The sequence below is a fragment of the Eucalyptus grandis genome, chromosome 5 (genome assembly GCF_016545825.1).
Source record: "Eucalyptus grandis isolate ANBG69807.140 chromosome 5, ASM1654582v1, whole genome shotgun sequence".
NCBI lineage: Eukaryota > Viridiplantae > Streptophyta > Magnoliopsida > Myrtales > Myrtaceae > Eucalyptus > Eucalyptus grandis.
In genome coordinates, this window is record NC_052616.1 from 8,145,546 (window position 1) to 8,169,774 (window position 24,229).

The following is a 24,229-nucleotide window of genomic DNA, read 5'->3' on the forward strand; positions in this document are numbered from 1 at the left end:
TCCGATCTCCTCGCAGCTTCTGGTTCGCTCGCGAAGAAAAGAAGGAGAAGAAGAAGCTGGTTCTCACGTGAGGGGGGGAAGAAAGAAGAGAGAGAGAGAAGGATAAGCATTGACCGGTCAAAGAAAGAGAGAAAGAGGGAATGGGCGGTGGGGAATTCACGAGGGGGAAAAGGGAGAGAGAGGAAGAAAAAGGGGGAGAGAGAGAAAAACAAAACAAAAATGCATAATGCCTTTATGCAATTTTCCTTTCTCTTTTCCTTTTCCTTTCTATTTTCTTTGGTCTTCGATTCTTCCTCCGATAATTTCTTTCTTGAAATTCCGGACTCGGCAATAAATTGATAGACGATGAGACGGTCCTAAAAACGAATTGTGACACGCTCGAATATTCGATTCCCGAAACCAATTTAAATTTCCTGGTTAGAATCAATCAAACGCGATTTTAGTCCAATCCAACCAATTGAGTAGCTTTTAGGATTTTTACCGCAGATACATCCCTTAACGGCTTCACCCAATAGGTTAGTTAACTCGTGAGTGATCAGCAGAGAAAAGGACCATAGGCACGTTGACGACATGCCCATTTCACTTTATCGAAACGGGGTCGAATTTCAGGATGTCACAACTCTTCCTCTTATAAAAATTTCGTCCTCGAAATTTAAACCCTTACACTTTGCTCAAAAAGGCGGGGGTACAATTGTCTCATCGACTCTTTAGTCTCCCAAGTCGTTCCTTCAGCACCGTGGTGTTGCCAGACCACTTTGACCAACTGAATGGTCTTTGTACGCAGAATTTGCTCTTTGCGATCGACAATCTGAACCGGGCTTTGCACGTATGACACACGGTCATCCACGTCCAATTCCTCGAAATTGAGCACGTGGGTCGGGTCAAGCTCGTACTTCCTTAACCTCGACACGTCAAAGACGTCATGCACTTGCGCCAATCTTGGCGGCAACGCAAGACGATACGCTAGGTTTCTGATTCTTTCAAGAATCTCAAACAGACCTACGTACCTGGACTCGCCTTACCTTTCTTACCAAAGCGCAAAGTTCCCCTCATTGGTGACACTTTCAAAAACGTGATCACCAACTTGGAATTCCAAAGACCTTCGACGCTTATCTGCATAACTTTTCTGCCTGCTCTGCGCTATCTTTAATCTGTCTCTAATCACTGCCACGGCATCTACTGATTGCCGAATCAACTCTGGGCCTGATATCTTCCTTTCTCCGACTTCATCCCAACCCACTGGAGTTCTGCATGCTCTGCCATACAACGCTTCAAATTGAGCCATCTTGATGCTCTGCTGATAACTGTTGTTGCAGGCGAATTCCATCAGATGAAACTGATCTTCCCAACTTCCTTTGAAGTCTATAACACACGCTCTCAGCATGTCTTCAAGAGTCTGAATTGTCCTTTCGGACGGCCATCCATTTGAGGATGATACGATGTACTTATCTTTTGCTTTGTACCTAAAGCACTCGCAAGCTCTTCCAAAAGCAGCAGTAAACCTCGGGTCTCTATCGATGTTATCGTAACCGGCACTCCATGCATACGAACCACATGACGCACATACAGGTCTGCGTGTCTATCCAGACTCAAGTCCTTTCGAACTGCAATGAAGTGAGCCGACTTTGTCAGCCTGTCGACTATTACCCAAATCGAATCATTCCCCCTCTGACTCCTTGGTAGTCCAGTCACGAAGTCCATCGTGATATGCTCCCATTTCTACTCTGGGATCGTGAGAGGTTGCAGAAATCCTCCCGGTTTGCAACGCTGGGCTTTTACTTGCTGACAAGTCAAACACTTGGCCACATGTTTGGCAATGTCCGCCTTCATACCTGACCACCAGTAGTGTTGACGTAAATTCTAATACATCTTAGTGCTTCCAGGATGAACGCTGTAATTGCTACGATGTGCTTCAGATAAAATTTCTTCTCTAAGCTCTACATCGTCAGGTACAACCAAACGTCCCACGAAGCCTCGCACTCCCATCATCGTAAACTTGAAATTCAGCCTTTCTTTATCGATATCCTCTTGAAGAATTCTTCGTACATCTGGATCTGTCGGTTGAAGTTCTTTGATTCTAACCTGGACATCCGGTTCAATTCTGAGGGTGGCCATAAAACTTGAAAGGTGGCCTACCTCAAATTTGAATTCCGAATCCCAAGCTCTCTCGATTAAGTTCCACTCCTTAACCAAGATTTGTGCTATTGAAGACTTCCGACTCAATGCATCGGCGACCTTGTTCGCCTTTCCCGGGTGATATAAAATATCACAGTCGTAGTCTTTCAGCAACTCCATTCATCGGCGCTGTCTCATATTCAACTCTTTCTAAGAGAACAAATACTTGAAACTCTGATGGTCCGTGAAGATTTGAAACTTTTCCCCGCTCAAGTAGTGTCTCCAAATCTTCAAGGCAAAGATAATCGCGGCGAGCTCTAAGTCATGCGTCGGATAGTTCAATTCATGAGGTCTCAACTACCGAGAAGCGTATGCAACAATTCTGCCATGTTGCATCAGCACGCAACCCAATCCCCTAAATGACGCATCACTATAGATCTCGAATCCTCCAGGACCAAATGGAATCGTCAACACAGGTGCGGTAGTCAGCCTTTCCTTCAGCTCTTGGAAACTACGCTCGCACTTGTCTGACCATACAAATTTCTCTTCTTCCTTCAGGAGCTTTGTCAAAGGCGACGCTATCGATGAGAACCTTTCCACAAACCGTCTGTAATAACCTGTTAACCCCAGAAAACTTCTGACCTCTAACACTGATGTCAGTCTCGGCCAATTGATCACGGCTTCTATCTTGCTCGGGTCGACGGAGATTCCTTTTCCGGAAATCACATGACATAAGAACGCAACACGAGTCAACCAAAACTTGCATTTGCTAAACTTAGCATACAGCTGATGAGCTCTTAAGGTATGAAGCACTAATCTCAGATGATACTCATGCTCTTCATTACTTCTCGAATAGACTAAGATGTCATCAATGAACACGATCACAAACTGATGATCCACTTATTCATTGAACGTTCTGTTTGTCAAATTCATGACAGAAACTGGAGTGTTCACCAAGCCAAACGATCTTTTACAATACTCTCGTAAAGACTATATCCAAAAGACGGCAATTTGCCTTTCGTACAACCTCTTTCCTGGTTCGTAACTAACGACTTCATAATCTCAAGTCGACCTTTAAAACATCGATACTCTTTATAATTAGTCACACCATTCATTGATCTTTGGCAAAGAACACTTGTCCTTGATCTTCACCTAATTAAGTTGACGATAGTTGATACACACTCGTAATAAACCATATTTCTCCTTCTCACAAACAAAACTGATGTTTCCCAAAAGTGATTTACTGATATACACGAATTCCTCATTCATCAATCATCACATCTGCATCTTCAATTCTACCACTTCAGACGACAACAACAGCTAGTAAGAAGCCTTCGAGGGTGGCTCTATCCTAGTGCTATCTCAATTGCAATTTCAATCTTTCTTTCTGGCGGTAGCCCAAGCGATTCCTTTGGAACCATCTTAGAAATTTTCTATATCACGGCCACCTTCTTCTCATTCTATTTCTCAACTGACACATCCACTACAGCTGTCAAATCAATCTTGGCAACCTCCGTCTAACAAACGGATTGTCTTTAGCCAACGAGATTAATGAAATCGAAGATTCTTTTCGACTCCCAATAACCTTGACATTTTCACATGCTAATGGACTCAACTGGATTATTCCATGACCAAGATTCATTATCACAAGATGCTCCATAAGCCCACACTATTCATGTGGCGTCAAACTCACACCTCAGCAACTAGTCAAGCACAACTGTTGCTAATGATTTCTCCTCTGTCACTTTTACTTCAACAATTTAAGTTCAACCAACTCAGACAAAACTCGCCTACGATACTGATGAGATCACTTCCAACACATTCTTTCTCTAATCGGTGCAAGATCAATTCTACTCCCATTCCTTTCGCCATCCTAGTGGCGTTCGCCGTTGATAGCTATGCCTATGCTACCTTGGACTTCCACTGACAATCCTTCACTTGATGGCCATGCTAGTCATCATCACAACATGTTCTAGTCATACTCGGACACTGGATTTATCCATACTTCCTTCTACAATTCTGACACCTATCTGGTGCATCTACTATCTTCTATTAGGCGAAAGCATGCACTCTTTCTGGTTGCCTCATCATTCTGCTAGGACCACTCCTGACCAGATATCCCTGCTAGCTATACTCCAAACAAATTCGCGTCCTTGGAAGGACATAATGCTGATCTCCATCATCACGTCCGAAACAACCTGATCTATTTGACTCGGTGCCAACTTGACTACTCCATCCTTCCTCGTGAGTGGAATATAATATTTTTCTCTCAACCTCGGTCTTTTCCCTGACCGATTTCCATTTCTGCCTGAACTGGATCTATACCTCGGCTCGAATGCAACGACTCGCTCCTGGATCACATCTCCACTCTGGATCTCAGCATGCGAAGCGACAACAACGGTTGCAACATTGACGGCGGCTCGATCCTGAGCTTGCTGGCTCATCCAGTTCCCAAGGAACACTAGCATCAGAATGATCCTATCGAACTTAGGATCATTCGACGCTGCTACACTAGTACCAACTTGCGGTGGTACTCTTACACTCGAGCTGGCCAGAGTCAACACTCTGCCACAACCACCTCAGTGCCGACTTTTGTCGGTGCATTATCCCAGTCACGAGGACATTGTCCTCTTACTAGGAGTTCTCGCCTCCTGCTTCGCTCATGGTTCAGTCTTTACACTGAAACCCGTCTTCCAAATCCACACCGGATTAGAAGATGAGCGATCCACGCACAACAAACAATTCTAGCATTCAGCTAACATAGACATGCACCAGCATGAATTTAAAGGCCTTTCCTACTAACTATCCCATGGTCAACGCTCCTTATCACTCCAATCTTTAACTTCGCTCTGATACCACTTAAACAGATGTCACGCCCGATCCTCGGGCACGCACACATCCTTCTCACTTGGTCGATTTTATAATGCGATATCCCAGACTAGTATCGCCGACCCTTTCATTTATTAAGCACATGCGGAAGCGCTTAAAATCCCTGACAATAAAAAACGATGGGATAGAAAAGCAGGGCCATATTTTTCATATTGAAACTTATAACCAAACTTTTATACAAAGCACAAACCAAAGCACTTCACAACTTTTACTCTAAACTCTATTTACATCAAAATAGAGATCTCAAAAGAAGATAGGATCTCAATCCATCCAGGCCGTATTTAAGGCCCCTCTCAGGATTGCCTTCTTCCTCCAACAATCTTTCTCCTTAAGATTCGCCTCCGAGTCCTCCTTCTCGGATTCCTCCTCCACAGCTCTTCAGCGGGGTCCCGAAATGGTTTTCCCAAACCGGGATGAGACTACGTCTCGCCAGTTCTACCCCACTAAGCCCGATTAGTAAACCATTATACTAAAGGCTGCCTAAACACGCATAGGGCAGAGGACTTACCTTGGCCTCGATCCCACCCGCAAGTCGCACAATTCATAATAGGCACCCGAGCAATCATATCACCGATCGAAGCATCGATCAAATCGACCTAGTCGATTATATTCCAACAAGACCACTCACGGTCATCTCCATTCAGTCAATCAATTCACCACATCAAATCAAAGCAAGGATTTATCGACCTAGTCGATTACATGTCAGACGGACCATTCTAGGTCATTGATTCCACACCATATATTCTTTCATCGAGTATTCGGTCACAGAGCCACATCAATGCTCTCGGGCGTCAACTTCGCCAAGGTGACATATCCACTAGACAACTGTGTGCGTTCTTTAAGGCGCCGTTTACAAAGTGATATCCCAAATCACCGAACCACACATGCCTACAATGATTTGATCAATAGACAATTGCATGCGTTCTTTAAGGCGCCGTTTTCGCCAAAGTGATATCCCAAATCACCGAACCACACATGCCTACAATGATTTGATCAATAGACAATTGCATGCGTTCTTTAAGGCGCCGTTTTCGCCAGTGATATCCCAAATCACCGAACCACACATGCCTACAATGATTTGATCAATAGACAATTGCATGCGTTCTTTAAGGCGCCGTTTTCGCCAGTGATATCCCAAATCACCGAACCACACATGCCTACAATGATTTGATCAATAGACAATTGCATGCGTTCTTTAAGGCGCCGTTTTCGCCAGTGATGTCCCAATCACCGAACCACGTAGGTCCATACACCGTGTCTGATCAGTTCAATCCCAGAGTACTTCTGATTCACTCTCACCATTCTACTCACTTTACAACTCAACAAAGCACTATAAATGCTGAATAAACATACTGGGCCATTCACCAATCAATACTCAATCAAATAATTAAATTAACTCAACAAAGCATTATAAATGCTGAATAAACATACTTGGCCATTCACCAATCGATAATTCAATCTCAATCGATTCCAATCAATTTAGGGTAAATCCCTAAAATATCACAATTTATTCAATTCCATACAACGTAGAGCTCAAATAAATAAACGGACTGCGCCACGACAATCAGCACGAGATTTCGGTCCTCGGCCATCAAAATCTTAATTTCCGAAAAATAAATAAATAATTAATTAATTTTAAAAATTCAATTTAGTACAAAATAAAGCCCGATTAAATAAACGGACTTCACCACAGTCATCAGCACAATATTCCGGTCCCCGAGCCATCTCAGTTGAATTTTCAGAAAATAAATAATTATTTAATGCAATTCCGAAAATTAATAATTAAATACTAAAAATATCCACTTAGGCCCGAAAAGCCTAATTGGAGCCCACTAAGGGTCGGGAAAAATCCCGAAGCACTTCCAATAATTAGTAGACCACGTCTACTTGCTAATTACCCAATCAATTTATTTAAATCGCATCACAATTGACTAATAATTGCTAATTTATTTAAATCTAACAACCTAAACATAATTAATTAAATCTAAACCAACCTTAAGCATAATTAGCCAACTAATCCAGGATTAGTGAGATTACTCACCAAATCGCGCACAAATCGGATCAATCCGACGGCGGCGACGCGAGGAACAAAACTCCCCAAAGCGACTCGCGGATTCGGGGCCGAGAAATGGCCCAAAAGCGGGCCTAAAGCCGCTGGAAACCCATTTCGTGGGTTTGCTGGATCCGCTGCAAAACAGAGAGAAAGAGAGAGGGTTGGGGGCGGCAAGAGGTCGGGAGAGCGGGCGGCTCCGGTGAGGCCGAACGGCGGCTCGGCGGCTCGCTCGGCCCGCTCACGGTGGCTGAACAAAACCGAACGGGAGCTGGGTCGCACGGCAGGACGGAAAGCAGGCGGCGCACGGGCGGTGCGGCGCGCGCACGAGCGCGGCGCGGCGTGCGGGCGTGCGGCGAGGCGCGGCGCGGGACAGGCGGCGACGGTGGCTGGCTTCTGCTTCCGATCTCCTGCAGCTTCTGGTTCGCTCGCGAAGAAAAGAAGGAGAAGAAGAAGCTGGTTCTGTCGTGAGGGGGAAGAAAGAAGAGAGAGGAGAGAGAAGGATAAGCATTGACCGGTCAAAGAAAGAGAGAAAGAGGGAATGGGCGGTGGGGAATTCGCACGAGGGGGAAAAGGGAGAGAGAGGAAGAAAAAGGGGGAGAGAGAGAAAAACAAAAACAAAAATGCATAATGCCTTTATGCAATTTTCCTTTTCTCTTTTCCTTTTCCTTTCTATTTTCTTTTGGTCTTCGATTCTTCCTCCGATAATTTCTTTCTTGAAATTCCGGACTCGGCAATAAATTGATAGACGATGAGACGGTCCTAAAAACGAATTGTGACACGCTCGAATATTCGATTCCCGAAACCAATTTAAATTTCCTGGTTAGAATCAATCAAACGCGATTTTAGTCCAATCCAACCAATTGAGTAGCTTTTAGGGATTTTTACCGCGGATACATCCCTTAACGGCTTCACCCAATAGGTTAGTTAACTCGTGAGTGATCAGCTCAGAGAAAAAGGACCATAGGCACGTTGACGACATGCCCATTTCACTTTATCGAAACGGGGTCGAATTTCAGGATGTCACAGGAGCCCTGTCGGAGGTTTCTGCCCGAAGGGTTGATGATGGAGCCCTGTCGGAGGTTTCTGCCCGAAGGGTTGATGATGAGATTGATGATTTGAGAAATGGGTGATGTGGTGATCAAAATTGAAAGATAAAAATGATAATTAACTCATGCATGATGATGATGATGATGATATGTGATGTGATATGATGATCACCCATGATATGATATGCATGATGATATGCATGATGATGATGATGATGATGATGATGATGATGATGATGATGTGATGTGATATGATGATCACCCATGATATGATATGCATGATGATAATGATAATGATGATGATGAGATGTGATGTGATATGATGATCACCCATGATATTATATGCATGATGATATGCATGATGATGCATGATGATGATGGCATGTGATGTGATATGATGATCACCTATGATAATATATGCATGATGATGCATGATGATGATGGCATGTGATGTGATATGATGATCACCTACGATAATATATGCATGATGAACTGCATGATGATAATGATGATATATGATATGCCACGATGATGATGATTATATGTGATGTGATATGATGATGCATGATAGTGTGTGCCTGGCTGCGAGGTAAGTGATGCCTGCAATGCATGTGTAATTTGCATGATGCATTGAGTTGTTATTGGATTTCCTATCTCGAGTGGTTGTACTCACCCCTTTGGGGATAACATTTCAGATTAGCCAATATGCCACTTCCCGTCTCGCGTGGTGTATTCTATGGTCTACCGTCTGATGTAGAGGTTGAGTGTACGGAGATAGATTGTCCCTCTGTTCCTGGACTGACTTTTATCCGAGTGCGATGTTTAGTGATGTATGATATCAGCCTGGTTGGGGGTCCTGTCATACAAGAGTTCATTTCTGTGCACGTTCGACGGGATGGAGTTATGCGAGGGATGCTGCCGCCGCCACCACCTGATGCACCGGGTTGGGTGTTAGACCTGCGCGCGATGAGTAGGAGCTGGATCTCTTTTGATGTAGATAATCGACACTTTCGATGGGGGTTTTTGTGCTCGCATGATGTTGAGGGTCGAGGTTTCTTTTTGAGGTTTTAGGCTGGACGTGGCTGAGTCCTAGCCTTTCCTTTTGTTGTACCGACCCGAGAGTAGTCCCATCTTGAAAATATATGTAAATAATGTGTCGATGTTTGTTTATAAAAATCCTAATGTTTAGCTGGTGTGTATTTGTATCATGGATTGGTAGGGGGATAGATGGTGATGTTTAATTTGCTTCCGCTATGAGTCGCGTTGGGACCGATCGTTTTAAAAAAAAAAAATGTGTCTGCAAATCAGGACGCTTGTTAGAAAGAAAGAAAGGTAATAAAGTGTAACATCAGAGCTTGTGGTGATCGCCGAAGGCTTCGGGGTGCTACATGGGGGCCCACCACTCGACGCTCCCTACTTTGCTCTCTTCTCTGCGACGCCTGCGCCCCCTGTCGAATCGTCCTCTCTCTCCTCTCTCTCTCTCTCTCTCTCTCTCTCTCTCCCTTCTCCGTTCCGTTCCGTTGCGGAGGAGAACAAGAAAGTCGCATCTCTCTCTCCATTCTCGCGCACAACTGCTTCTCTTCCCCTCCTCTGCTCTCTCTCTCCATTCTCGACGACGAGCCCTCTCTCTCCATTATCGACTCCGACGCCCCTCAAGCCGGTTGCCTCCGTCGCCCCCGACTCCGACGCCGACGCCGCCGCCTCCGCCTCCGCCCCCGACGCCCTCTCGCGACTCCGACGCTCCTCAAGGCGGTTGCCTCCGACGCCGCCTCCGCCCCCGACGCCCTCTCGCGACTCCGACGCTCCTCAAGGCGGTTGCCTTCGACGCCGCCTCCGCCCGACGCCCTCTCGCGACTCGTCGCCCCGACTCCGACGCCGACCCCACCTCCGCCTCCGCCTCGCGACGCCCTTTCCACCTCCACCGAAGCCTCGACCGATCGTTCGGCTGCAGACTCGCTCCAAATCTCACAGCGTCCTCGTCAAAAACCGCAAGAGCTTCTCGGTCTTTGATTATCTCTCGCTCGTTGTTAGTCGGGCGAATCTGTTCCGCGACTCGAGCGTATTTGAGTTATGGAAGTGAAGTATGGTAATTATGATATGTGAAAATTTTATTCAAGGGAAATATTTCCTGAAAAGAATTGGTGCTAGCTTGCATTGGATTAGCTCTTTATATTAAAATAGCAGTTGAGCCACTCAGTTAAATCCGCATTTGGTTCCATCTAATTCGTGGGTCAATTACCGCCGTTCTATTTTAAACAACATTACAGATCTCTGTTCTAGGTGAGTCTATGATTGTCAGGGTTAGTTGTCACAAGAGGAGTAGTCCTTCCAAGTGGCTGGTTACTCTTAAGCAATTCTAGGTGAAGACTGTCATGGACCCAATGCTTATCCTTATCCTTGATGGATGGTTCATTTAACTTATTTTATTTTTCTGCTATTCAACTAATCAAATTCACTTTTCAATCAAAGAATGACTAAATAGGATAAACGAGTTACATTGCTCATATTGTTGAATTTATACTTTATCTGAAAGGGAGCAAAAGACATTATGAGTAGTTGCGCTTGTGCATGAATTTGGGCGGTTTGTCACGAGCTCGCTTCTACTTAACATGTCACGAGGCCATACAGTTTAAGCGGAGTTTGATAAAACCTTTTGCCCATGGCTTGCTATTATAGGACTACATGGAAGATTATGAGGTATACGTACCTTTTCAGTCTCTTCAAGCTCTAGGGTGCCATGTTGATGCAGTCTGCCCCGAGAAGAAGAGTGGTGACACTTGCCCAACTGCAATTCATGATTTTGAAGGTGACCAGACTTACAGCGAGAAACCTGGCCATGATTTTACTCTTACAGCTGACTTTGAGGGTTTGGATGCCTCAAGTTATGATGCCCTTGTCATCCCTGGAGGTCGTGCCCCAGAATATTTGGCCTTGGATGGGAAAGTGATTGCTCTAGTTAAGGATTTCATGGAGGCCAAGAAGCCAGTTGCCTCAATTTGCCATGGGCAGCAGATTCTGGCTGCTGCTGGTATTCTCAAGGTAGTTTCTGGATAATGGATTTTAATAATGGGACAAAACTGTTGATTAGCATGTTATCTGGTAGCAGTTGTAGGAGTTTCTGTATAAATTCATCAGTCTTTTGAGAATGCTCATAATGATCTTGAGGAACTTCTTGTGGTGGCGATTACATTTAACTGCGACTCTCAGCGTCTGTGATTGTGAACTTCTCCATATTTCAATCGAACACTAAGGTAGAATGTATCAGAAAAAGTCACGGAGATAGGCACATGTCCCTTATCTGCTATTCAAGTTTAAATGTATAAGGCTTTTCAACAGATTGGTGTGGTATTAAAGTGTGATGAAATGAAATTAAAGCCAGTGGAATGTGAGGCCCTGTTGAGTTTTAGCATTTGACATGAAAATTTTCTGAAGTTGAATGGCATTCTGTGTTATTGTATCTTGAGATCATCAGGGTATAACCGGTGTATTCATCGTGATTTGTTGCAGGGGAAGAAATGTACAGCATATCCTGCTGTGAAGCTCGACGTGGTACTAGCCGGCGCCACATGGTTAGAACCTGATCCAATCGATCGCTGCTTCACCGATGGAAACTTGGTCACAGGAGCGGCTTGGCCTGGTCACCCAGAGTTCATTTTTCAGTTAATGGCACTACTGAGTATAAAGGTAACCTTTTAGCCGACGTTCGTGCTTGTACATGTATCAAATAAATAGCATGGAGTCTACTTCCGTGCTGGCTATAAGAAGGAAGAATGAGAGAGGTGTGTGTTCTGTGAATCACTTGGAACGGTACATGGCCGTGGATGTTGACAGAGTTTTGCCCTGGGAAGTTTTCTCTTATATATGGTCGATTAGTGAATATCACACATTGATTAGTCAATCTCCGCTGATCCAGCATTTTCTATCGTTCATTCGCTGCAGCCTTTTCTTGGTCTTACTAAGAGGTCATTCCCTGCATCAACAATATAATTGCCTCCTCATGTTATGTATTAGGAAAGGTAGCCTGCATTATCAAATCTGTGTGACTTGGCGATTCATTGGCGCTATGGTTTAGTGTGCATTCTTGTTCGATTGATTTGTGGAGGACAACTGTCATACTGACTAGGGCTCGGTCGATGTACCTACTTCCTTGTTTTACAATGGGTGGGAACTCATGACATTGATTTCGTTTAAAGATAACAACCTTCTTTGCTTACAAGGTCACCTTTAAAACTGATATTAAGCAAAGAAAGATTAACCATCGCACTAAACCTAAGTGGATATTCTCTGCATGAATGTTGGAGTTTTATCGGAGGTATTCGGCATTGTTTTTGTCATCATACTTTCCATCTTCCTTCACATTGGGTCGCCGATCGTCATGAGTTCTCAATGAAAGTGTGACAAGGGACAAAAGGAGTTTCCTTGGCTCGATTCTCTCTTTAGTCTTTGTTTGCGAAATGAAGGAAAGTGGATGGAATGAGAGTGGGTGCGGAAAACAGAGGATACTGAAACCTGTTAATGCGAAGAAGATCGAGAGAAAACTTTGGACATTTGTCACGACCTCTTTTTTCCGTCCGGGGAAGAAGAAAGTTTAGGGGTATTTGCGTAAAGAGGTGGACCAATGGCCCTAGATTAGGCGCGGGCTCTCCCAAGCCCATACCCCGCGCGACGTTGGATTCGTTTTTTAGTTATTAACAACCTATGTAATTTTAGGAGTCGCCACTAGCCTATTGAGGTCGGCTAGAAACCAATCAAGACACGGGAGTGTTGTCTCGATTCATACGCAACTAGATATTTCTAGGAACGGGGACTTGTTTATGCCAATGTTTCTATTAGCGCCCTTGCGGTACCACTAACTTGGAAGGTTGTTTATCTAAATGGCCATACAATCTTGATTACCAATTATAATCGTTATGAAACCACTAAGTGTCCATGCAAATGTTTTTGTAGTTTTTTTTTTTAATGTCTAGACTAATCCTAACATAATTTAGAAGAGAAATTTACACTCAAAATAATGAAAAGCGGCGCGTAAGTAAACATCCAAGAAATTGAAATGACTTGAAAATAAACGCGGAAAGGTAAACCCGATACAAGTCGGGCAAATAATATTACATGGCCTTGTTATCACGCCCGGGACAGGACCCCATGAGCAAAATGAGAGTTCAAATATGCATGAAATTACTCTATATGCATGAAATTACTTTAAATAGTTTTAATCTACACAAAATGGATTATTTACAAAAATGGTTATAAAATACCAAAATAGCATTAAATTAGGAAAATGACCTTTTAAAATTAGGAAAATTTCATATATGTCATTTATATCCTAATTTGATGCTATCTAACATTTTTTGATATTTTTGAAATTTTCATATTTTTCTCTTTTTTTAATTATTTTTAAAATAATAATAATAATAATAATTCCTTAAACCGATCTATGCTAACATGGTGTAACACAGCACATGAATATCACAATAATCAAGCTCAAATCGACCGTTTCAAGATCGAAGCTTAGTTTGGGCATTTTGTCGAACATTTGGTGTGCATTAAACTAACCCCAATAGTCTCCTCGAGCCATGTTTGCAGCCTTCAATCTCCACTCATAAGAAATCTCATGTGGAACTAAAGTATCAAGATTATACTACCACATGCAAAGAACAAGATTAGATAGAAATCATAGCTAAAACCACACTAGAACCAAGCTAAAATCGTCCTCAAATGCACAGGTTTGAGCTGATTTTGCAAATCTGGGTTTGAACCCAAGTCAAGTAAACAGGTTACATGCCCATATTCAAGCCCCAACACTCATCACATACGAGATCTAAGGGAAATGCTACTTAATCCACGTGAAAGTAGGTAACATGGGCTTTCAAATGCAACAAACATCATAGAGAATGAATCACCGAAAAACATCAAAACGACCTCTCCAAGAAGCACACATGCAAAACTCTTGAAGAGATTTCAAACACTCAGAAAATTTCAGCCTCAGAAATCAGTTTTCCGGGCTGGTTTTCCTCTTGATTTTCATGATCAAAACATGCTCAAAATCGAAAATAAGTACATATAGGATGCTTACCTTACTTCCTAGTTTCCTTTTCAAGTGGTTATTGGCCAAGGAAACCGAGAAATTGTTCTCTGAAGCACGTGGAAGTTGGATTCTTCAACTGGAAATGAGATCTGCAGAAAAGAAGAACTGACAATGAAGGTTTTCGTTGACCTCTAAATTAGACATCAAGTCGTATCTTGTTGGAAAAATTGACACCAATCCAAACTACATGTATTATAGTTTGGCGGTAGAAGTCAATATTTTCCTCATTTGTCTCTAAAATTTCTCAAGAACACTGCCTTTTCTCCACTCGTGACCAACTGGGCTCAACACTTAGAAAATTTTCAGTGTTTCCTGGCCCGCCTGGAGGGTGTTTTTCGGGGGGCTTTAGGAGGCCTTCCCGATCTCCATTTAGGACGTGCGACCTATGGATGGAAAGATATTTGAGTGGAGTTTCACTCTCTAGTTGAAGGTTTTGGCTAATTTTGACCTAAGGGTTGTGAAAATCTCACTTTTCTCTCAAAAGGTTGATCTGGAATTTCTGGGTTTTCTTTGCTGGAGTTGCTTCTGAGGGCCTCTTTGGTGGACGATTCCGAGCTCTCTTCTCTCCCTCTCGTCTCCTATCTCTCTTCCCTCGAAAGACCTTCCTTTCGTAATGTTATCCCTCCCAATTAGAGAATTTTTGGTCGGCCTTTTGTCCACCTACCAAGCCTGTCCACTGACCCAGCTCACCCACTTTCTGACTTAGCCAAAATTTTCAAATTTCGCAGCTGTTGAGTGTCCGGATTTGGTGCGATTTTCCCGTGCCTGCAGCAGCTTATCTCTGACCAATGCTTGTCCACTTGCAGTACCAATGATGGTCTTCCATCACGTGCAGAGATCGGGCTGGCTGGGCAGGTGAGGAGGATATGGTGGGGCCACCAATATGCCTACTTAGCAGCTCCGAATTAAGACCTAATCATGGGCTTGGTTTTGGTAACTAGTTTGAGTGCCTTAATCCATTAATTTGGCTGCGGTTTTTGATCAATTAGCAAGTAAATGTATAGTAGTTTAAGATTTCAACCAGATTTTGCAATTGTGCCCACCCAATTTTGCAAGAAAGTCCTCAAACTTAGCCATTTTCTTATCCGAAAATACCCAACTCAAGGCAAATTTGGTCCTTTTCGCTCCATTTGATTGATTCGAGTTGGCCCAAATTCAATTTCAACTTAATTGGTGACCAAGATGATGATTTACGGGCTTGGGCGCAAATTTTGCAAATTTTGCAAATTGGTCCCTTAACTTTTGGAAATTGCATTTTGGCCCCAACTTACCATTTGAATTCCAATCTAACCTCTTTGGCTTGGCTAGTCAAATTTAGATCATTGGCCCCAACTTTTTTTCTTTTCTTTTTTTTTAATCTTTTTTTTTTCAATTTTCTTTTAAAGTAAAAACATATTCCATTTAAAACACTATATTAAAATGCCTAAATAATCTATATGCAAGAATTTAACATGAAATATTTTTTGGCAAAATTTAGGTGTCAACAACATTGACTGATTTTCTTTCCCTGTCCCTCACTTTTCCTCCTTTTCCTTTTTGAAGAGTTGTGCTGAGTGTTAAGGATATATGAGCTTTGTGGAGAAAACTTTGGCATGTACTGATATCCTGTATTTTTCTATTGCAGTCCGAGGAACGAATGAGGAAAGAGATGGAAAGATTTGATCATGAAAGAAGGAAGGAAGAAGAAAGGTTGATGCGTGAACAGCAGAGAGAGGAGGAGAGATTGCTACGTGAGCAAAGGCGAGAATCGAGCGACAGGAGTAGTATTTGCATAAAGAATCTAAGGTAAGTATTTGAGCTTGATATTGCATTTTCACTAGTTAGTTTCTTTTGCTTTATTTGATTGGTTAAGTAGCATATCTTCTTTTCTCTTTTCTTTACCAACTTCTCTGGTTTTTTTGTTTGGAAGGCGGAGAAAAAGAGACAAAAGAAGAGCTTCGTCGAGAAAAAGAAGAAGAGAGACGAAAAGCTGCAGTGGAGAAGGCCACTGCTCGCAGAATTGCCAAGGAATCCATGGAGATTATGGAGGATGAACAGCTGGAGCTGATGGAATTGGCCGCTGCAAGCAAGGGGTTGCCTTCAAGTCTTTAGAGATAAGGAATTGACCTTTGGCACTGCACGATCAATATGAATAGCAATTTCAACCACTATGCATGTTTGCTCAACATCATACCATAAAGCAAAACTAGAAGAATAATTGAGTTGTGCAATCAGTAAACAAGAGCTAAAGCAGCTTGTCATGCTACTATTGGTAGGAGATGCACGGGTTTTTTGGATTTTGCCTCCTTAGTGATGTCAATGCTTAAGTTTTATAGGGGACAAAGTGAGTTGCCAACATTTTCTTAAGGCTATACCAATGTTGGTCTTTGACATATGGTTGTTTTGCTTGATGCAGGAAAGTGGCAAAGAAACAAATATGTGGGTGTGTCCCTTGTTGGGAAAACGCTTGCCATTATGGGTTTTGGAAAGGTTGGATCAGAAGTCGCACGTTGTGCCAAAGGTCTTGGTATGCATGTGATTGCACATGACCCTTATGCCCCCGCAGATTGAGCACACGCGGTGGGGTGGAACTTGTGGGCTTTGATGAAGCCATAGCAACTGCAGATTTCATTTCATTACACATGCCCCTGACACCTGCTACATCAAAGGTTCTCAATGATGAGACTTTTGCAAAGATGAAGAAAGGAGTTCGAATTGTCAATGTTGCTCGTGGAGGAGTGATTGATGAAGAAGCTCTTGTGAGGGCATTGGATGCTGGAACTGTTGCTCAGGTATTGCTATCTTATAACTGAAATGTTGAGTTTCCTTCTTGTTGCCTTGGGAGGTGAAGCACATACTAGCCTTGTTGCAGGCGGCACTTGATGTCTTCACAGAGGAGCCACCAGCGAAGGACAGCAAGTTGGTACAACACGAGGGTCACGGTGACCCCACACCTTGGAGCCAGTACCACAGAAGCACAGGTTTGTGAACAGTTACAGTTTACCCAACTTAAACTTTCTCTATATTATTAGAAAGCATATAAAACGGTCACTTGACATGCCAGGAAGGAGTGGCTATTGAAATTGCTGAAGCTGTCATTAGAGCTCTAAAAGGAGAGTTGGCTGCTACTGCTGTCAATGCGCCGATGGTTCCAGCTAAGGTATCAAGAACTTTTTCTACAACTTGGCTGTTTGGCATCTCTTGGTCTACTTCTAACTTTTTATCCTCCAATCTGTTTCCTCTCAATCTTCAATATATGTGCTCTCAGTATTTGACATATCTTATCATGGCTTGGGCTCTGATGCATAATTGTTGTGATGGAACTTGCTTGATGTGTGATTTGGAGGAGAATGACTATGGGTGCTCTCTAGAAGTTTGATCTTTTTTTGGCAAAGATTTGTTCTAAGGCGATCAATTGCAATTTTCTTATATGTGTACAATTGTTTAATTTCATTGATGTTTGGCTTTGGCCCAAATCCAGCTTCCTCTTTGTATGAGATGAATAGAGGAAGTGAGATTTTGAGGACCGTAAAATATGCTGGCCCAATTTTTTGATATGTACCGTGGAGGAGAATGATTGTCAGTGCTCAGTAGAAGTTTGATCTTTTCTGGCAAACATTTTTTACTGAGGTGGTTGATTGGAATCATCCGATATGTATACAATTGTTTAATTTCGTTGATGTTTGGCTTTGGCCCAAATCCAGCTTCCTCTCAGTACAAGATGAGCAGAGGAAGTGAGCTTTTGAAGACTGTAAGAGATGCTTCCCCTTGGTCAATTCCTTTAGGAAGTGGGTCAATAATGTGGTGTGATAGACAAGTAACTTTGGATGAGTGTAATGACGATTTTGATGCCTGAGGGTGCTTTGTTTAAGATCCAGAAGGCAGAACTTGGCTCAAGATATGCTTGAGTAACATAAATCTTGAGTTCCTTATACATTTCCTTTTTGGCTGCAGGTTCTTACAGAGCTGAAACCATTTGTTGTACTTGCTAAGAAGCTTGGGAGATTGGCCGTTCAATTAGTTGGGGGTGGGAGTGGTGTAAAACCATAAAAGTGACATATGCTTCTGCAAGAGCACCTGATGATCTTGACACTAGACTACTCCGTGCTATGATTACTAAGGGTATAATTGAACCCATATCCGATGTCTTTGTGAACTTGGTCAATGCAGATTTTACTACTAAGCAGAGAGGACTGAGAATAACAGAGGAGCGGGTCATCTTAGATGGTTCACCAGAGAGTCCTCTTGAGTATGTCCAGGTTCAGATTGCAAATGTGGAATCAAGATTTGCCAGCGCCATTTCAGATTCTGGGGAGATCACGGTTGAGGGGCGGGTGAAGGATGGGATCCCACATCTCACAAAGGTGGGATCTTTCGAAGTGGATGTGACCTTGGAGGGAAGCATCATATTGTGCAGGCAAGTTGATCAGCCAGGTATGATCGGCACAGTAGGAAGCATTTTGGGAGAAGAGAATGTCAATGTCAGTTTCATGAGCGTTGGTAGGATTGCACCGCGAAAGCAAGCCGTGATGGCAATTGGAGTTGATGACCAGCCCAGCAAGGAGACTCTGAAGAGGCTCGGGGACATCTCTGCAATTGAGGAGTTCGTTTTCCTCAAGTTGTAATGTGGGTGTGAGTTATGGTACTACATATGTATGTCTTTCATCATTCATAGCTGCTGAGCATGATTTGCAAGTCTTGCTCTGCGATTTTGGCTGTGACGTTCGTGTTTTGTAGTAGTATTGAGGTAGAGCGGAACGATAATCAAGTGGTGCTGAGAGGAGGTTCTGTACTTTATTATGTTGCTTTTTGCCTGAATCAAATGCTCTTTTCCAATAAATTCATACAAGTTAAGAAGGTGAATACTTTGCCTCGATCCAGGATTCATGTTTCTCCTCCCTCTCCCCCCATAGTTGTTTTTTCCCATTAAGTCCTTATAGTGGCTCTCATGATTTTCATGTTTCTCCTCATTTTGATTTTTCAGAAGACAATAAGGTAATCATTTATAGACCCAATCCATTGAATGAACATTAACATCCAAAGAATCCCTGGAGTATGCAATAAGGTGGCATTGTCTAATGTCACCTCAAGTAAACAATGGGTAGGAAGACTGTCATGTGTAGTAGCAGAGATTCCACACATGACAACTCCTGGAATTTCTGCTTCGGTATGTTTTGCTGAAGTACAATAATAGTCTTGTTCATGCGGTGGCTTTCATCATGCGGAACCTCATTGCTATCATCAGCCATCACTACAAAGTAAAAGAGAGACGAAACTAAAAACCTTTGCACTGTGAACTGCGATAAACTCTCGACTCTTTCTGACGTAGCCTACAATCTCAGAGGATGTGATCCCCATTTGGCGCGGTACATGGCGCTTGACCTCAATATTAGTTCAACAGCGGGGCAAGTAATCAGTATCTTGGAAGAGACAGCCTCTGTTCCACCTCCCAAATACTAAGTTCACGCTCAGAAAATAGTTTCATGAACCAGAAAGAAACGGGACGTGAGCTAGAGTTGTCGGACGCAAGAGATTTAGGTCAGTTCATCAAGACATCCAATATGAGTCTTCATCATTACAAACATTAGACGCATGGGATGTCTTTGGGAAACATCACAACATTTAAGCACAGAAAATGCACATTCCATGTAAAGAACAATGATCAGGAGATACGCACAATCAAAATTAATCGAACATTATAAAAACGAAAAAACTAGTTGCATCACAACTTCAAACATCCTCTGACAAATTCTGTAGTTGAAGAACGTTTCTTATTTATCAGAACATCTCTGTTGCATACATGGAACATAAGTAAAAACTAAAGTAAACATAGCCATCAAGTAGTATTTTGAGTGCCTGTGACCAAAACCATCTGGAAAATGAACCTCCTCAGAATCAGAGATTGACGCACTGATCATACGTACTGTACAGAGGTAGACGCCAAAGCCGACTTTAACTGCCAGTATAATGTGCCGAAAGATACTTGTACCAAAGCTAAAGCGGATGTATCCAAAGCTGCAAACTCCTTAATAGCCCCAAGCACGGCAAGTCCAAGTTTTACAGCGTCATCGTGAGTTGAGTGCCTACAGCAGGTAAATTTTGATTTGAATTCTTAATCCAATAAAATCATTTTTATGGTAGCTTGTGTAAGAGATTCCTCTACCTCAATGTTAAGAGGAAGAACAGGATCATAAAGCGAGAGCCTCAGAAGGAACTATCCTCCAAACCCAGATACCCGGACCTGTTTAAGCAGCAATCAGACTAGAGATCAGCATCACATGCAAAATGCAAAGCTCACCCAGTGTCTTGCGCTATTCAGGGAGAAAAGAAGGGAGGAATTAACTAGATAGCATGATGGACCTGCATTTACTTTATAGTAAAATACTCCTCTGAGGTCACTAGTTCAGATATTATTTTGGTAAGCACACAGCATTTTGCTCAACTCATTGTGGACTATAATTTTGACTCCTCTTGTAGATACAAATCAAGAACCAACATGGACTCCATTGTGACGTTTAACTCTCCTTCTTGCTCCCATCCCCAGGAGCATTCAGAACGTATGTACTTTAATTGAGAATCAGAGCATTAACTTGTCTCCTCAGCATATGAACACGATAATACACAATATAAATAGCTGCTGAAATGATGAGGTCCAATCTATTAAGAATAAGAGTCCTCAATTCAAAACTTACTCCTTCATAATTTACTGGAGCTTTCTGAAGCTTTGGGTCCAAATCAATAGAGTTCTCCAAGTGCTTCAACACTGCCTCTCCATAGTCTCAGAAAGATCTGTAACCTCTACACTATCAGGATCTTAGAGAAGGAAAAAGAAAACGACATTGCTAGAAACCAAGAAACCACGTACCCTCCCTTTAAGTCCGGATGACTCTGGTTGATCTTCAACCTCAATTCTACAGCAACGGCTGCTTCTTCTAGACCCTCTACCAAATCCGTCAAGACTCTGCTGCCGCTACCTGCTCCTGAAGCTCAAGCTGAAGCAAGTTTGTTGAGAACTTTGACCTATAACAAAATGCTTAATAATTATGACTCAAAGCTTTAAGCTCATGCATTGCAGTTGGGGGCATTTAGAATTCATCTCTGCAACGTCAACGCTCATCTATTTCAAAACTTTTAATAGCAATTTCCATCTCAAATTGTACTTTTACAATTAAATCACAGAGATCATGCAATTCGAAATAACACATACAGTGGCCAAAAATCTGAATGTTTTCTTTTTGATAAGCAATTTAAAAAGCGTAAAATGCGCGAGATATCTCAGTGAAGGTATGGAGGTAACTTGATTCTCTTGACCAAGGGATGGTGGTTTGAAAGAGAAGAACGGTACTAACAATCCTTGAAGTCGTAATGATGGACCAACAGTTAAAGCATTTTGAGACTTTTCCATTGGTGGAATTTTAGAACCTTCTGGACCTGCAAAAGAGAAATGAGTTTATATCCTTGGGATGAATGACATCCTTTAAAAGTACATCAAGAGACGAGATTTCCTAAACCTTGACAGCATGCGTTCATCTCTCTTATGCACCCAAAATTGCATCACGGAGAAAGGAGACACTTCTCTTTTTAGCCTTACTTCCTTCATCTCCATTTTAAATCCAACATATCATGCATCAATTAAGGGTTCTGCATGGAAGCAGTAAATTGCTTACTGCAACAGAACCTGATACTGAGCCACCTCCAGGATCATTTTCCAACAAAACCCGGCATTTAATAGGAGATGCTTTAAAGTGACCAAGGCTGTGAGTAAGGGCAAACAAGTAACCAATTAGAATGATAATCTTAGTATCAAGGAAATAAATAATTGGCATGGGATACCAAGAGGATACCAGCCATGGACTTTGCAGACTCAAAGCATAACAAGAATGTGGCTAAACGCTTTATGAACGCTGCAGCCTTCTGCATGTCAAGTGAGTGCCTATCATTGCACATCATCATCTTTAGAGCTTCAGCTAGCACCTCACCCTGATCTCTGCTTGAGCCATCAGATATCAATGAGTACCCATACAAAGGGAGAAAGACAAACATCTAGGACTGCAGTAGAATTGAGGTTGAAGATCAACCAGAGTCACTCTACTCACAGTATCCCGTTAGATACCATTCACAAAGACAATTTCTAACTCAACTTTATGCACATATTTTAGGTTGATTATAGAGAAAGATTAAATCAACACAGCAAATGGACAGCATCACTTATAATTAAGAACCACACCTTAAATTGGTCCTATGAATTTTTTCATGTCACTCAGGAAACAATAGCAGTACCGTGACAAAGCAAATAACTCAGTTTCACCAGGTTTAATACATGAGTTCTACGATGAATGAATAGGGGAAATCCTTTTGTTCAGCTATCAACTTAGACAGCCTATCCTTTTGTTCATCGGTAATTGCGCGAATAGGTGTGCGCAATCTCAGAGGAGGCATTGTTCCTGCAACAAATGCAGAACAAATAAGGGATCACATTATAATCCACATAGACTTAATTGAAAAAAAGAAACACATTCTTTCCCATCCTTTTCTTTTTTTTTGTCAACAACGGTCGCCGGTCAACAGTCAAGGTCAACGGTCGCCAACGGTCAACGGTCGCCGGTCGTCGGTCATCGACCGGTCGGACCGTCGAACCGGATGACCGGTCGAACCGGGTCGGCTGGTTCGGGAGAACCGACGGCACGTGCCGCGCGCGTGCGCGGGCTGACGTCACGCAGACGTCATCCGACACGTGCCACGTGCGTGCCGGGTCTCCCGCAGGTCGGGTCGCCAGCCGGCGATAACGTCGCCGTGCTGACGTCATCGATGACGTCACCCTAGCGGTTATTGACCATTGGGTGACGTCATGATGACGCCAGCACGCTCGGTCCACGGACCAGCGCATGCCGGTTCGCCGCCCCAGTGGTGCGCACGTGCCGGTTCGCCGACCGGCGCGTGTACCGCACGCGCTAGGTGAGCCGGGCCGGCTCAGGCGCGTCGCGCCCACGCGCAGCGGCTTCGGCCGCGCGTGTGGGCGTGTGCGGCGTCTCCCGACGGCACACGACATACCTCCAGCACTGCTCGACATCGCCTTTCTCCCCATGTATTTAGAAAACGATTTCGACTTACGAAAACTCAGAAAAATGGCCGAAGAACGCTTGGGTGTCGGGATTTCTCACCCCGATCCGTACGGCCGAATTGCTTTTGCGAAAAATCAATCAAAAATTGTCAAACAAGTCGGGAAAATGTAGACTAGGGCTCTGATACCAATGTTGGGATTGTTGGATCCCCGAAAACGCGATTCGACACTAAATCGAACCCCTAAATCAATGCGGAAGCGAAGCCCGGGAAAAACAACACGTATCACCGATCCTAAAGCACACCACGGATTCGAGCGTACCTTTTAGCCACTGATTAAACACCGACGCCGACAAGAGGAAGAGAAACGGTCATGTTCAATCCGACGACGACAATTCGCTTGGAAGAAAGGAGAAAATTCGCCTTGTGCGTTACTGTTTCCTTTTCCTTTTGGAGAGAGAGAGAGAGCGCGGGAAAGGGAACGTATGTACATTGATTATGATTTCCCAACCAGTGTCTTCTCTCTCTCTCCTCCCTTTTATATGTCCCCTCATCCACGGCCCGTATTCCCGTGGGCCAAGCTTTTTGGGCCCAACTTGGGCGGACGGTCCTTAAGCCCTTTAATTAATAAAACCATCACCTAGGTAGACCGAAGGTTGCCTAGCACTTTCAGGTATCTCTTCATCAAAACGATGGCACAGTTCTTTAGTGGAACACTCACGTCCGCACATGCATGTGGCATTTAATGTAAAATTGTGCCCCCGAGACTCGGAATAAGTCTGCACAGCGTAGAAGGTAAAGCTCAAAAAGGAGTAATTAACGCCTACAGATTGAGAAAAGACAAACCAATGTCCCAGCTCTTTAAGAGCTCAATGGAGATTAAAGATGATATATGTAAGCAATAAAAGAAATCTATGAGGCTGAAAGTCTGATATGTAAATTATCAAATGTTGTAGTATGGTTTCTTCTATATACACATGAGAAAAGAATTACATGAGTATT

The 24,229-nt window shown here is 43.1% G+C and overlaps 1 protein-coding gene, 1 long non-coding RNA gene and 1 pseudogene across 3 annotated transcripts; 2 read left to right on the forward strand and 1 right to left on the reverse strand.

Moving 5' to 3' along the window:
* Window positions 1–10,785: 10,785 nt before the first annotated feature.
* On the forward strand, window positions 10,786–16,279 carry LOC120293586 (protein DJ-1 homolog D-like). The gene is made up of 6 exons (XM_039313273.1): window positions 10,786–11,142; window positions 11,239–11,311; window positions 11,576–11,787; window positions 14,960–15,043; window positions 15,813–15,973; window positions 16,186–16,279. The coding sequence occupies exons 1-6, from the start codon at window positions 10,786–10,788 to the stop codon at window positions 16,277–16,279; spliced, it is 981 nt and encodes a 326-aa protein (XP_039169207.1).
* Window positions 16,280–16,485: 206 nt separating this feature from the next.
* Window positions 16,486–19,032, forward strand: LOC120294130 (annotated as a pseudogene).
* Window positions 19,033–20,255: 1,223 nt separating this feature from the next.
* LOC120294131 lies at window positions 20,256–22,192 on the reverse strand. Of its 2 annotated transcripts, XR_005551611.1 has the most exons (6): window positions 22,012–22,192; window positions 21,679–21,922; window positions 21,517–21,598; window positions 21,033–21,187; window positions 20,860–20,956; window positions 20,256–20,408 (listed from the first exon to the last, which is right to left on the reverse strand). It is a non-coding gene; the product is annotated as an uncharacterized LOC120294131 (long non-coding RNA). The 2 variants fall into 2 exon arrangements; XR_005551612.1 differs by lacking the exon at window positions 21,679–21,922 and having other exon boundaries at window positions 22,071–22,112.
* Window positions 22,193–24,229: the final 2,037 nt, after the last annotated feature.

What these genes read in the sequence shown, in the direction of transcription:
- LOC120293586 (XM_039313273.1), top strand. Translation starts at nt 10,786, where the DNA reads ATGGAAGATTATGAGGTATACGTACCTTTTCAGTCTCTTCAAGCTCTA. An exon ending in CTGCTGCTGGTATTCTCAAG is followed by an intron (nt 11,143 to 11,238) that starts GTAGTTTCTGGA and finishes TAAATTCATCAG; the next exon opens with TCTTTTGAGAATGCTCATAA. An exon ending in ATTTGCATAAAGAATCTAAG is followed by an intron (nt 15,974 to 16,185) that starts GTAAGTATTTGA and finishes CACTGCTCGCAG; the next exon opens with AATTGCCAAGGAATCCATGG.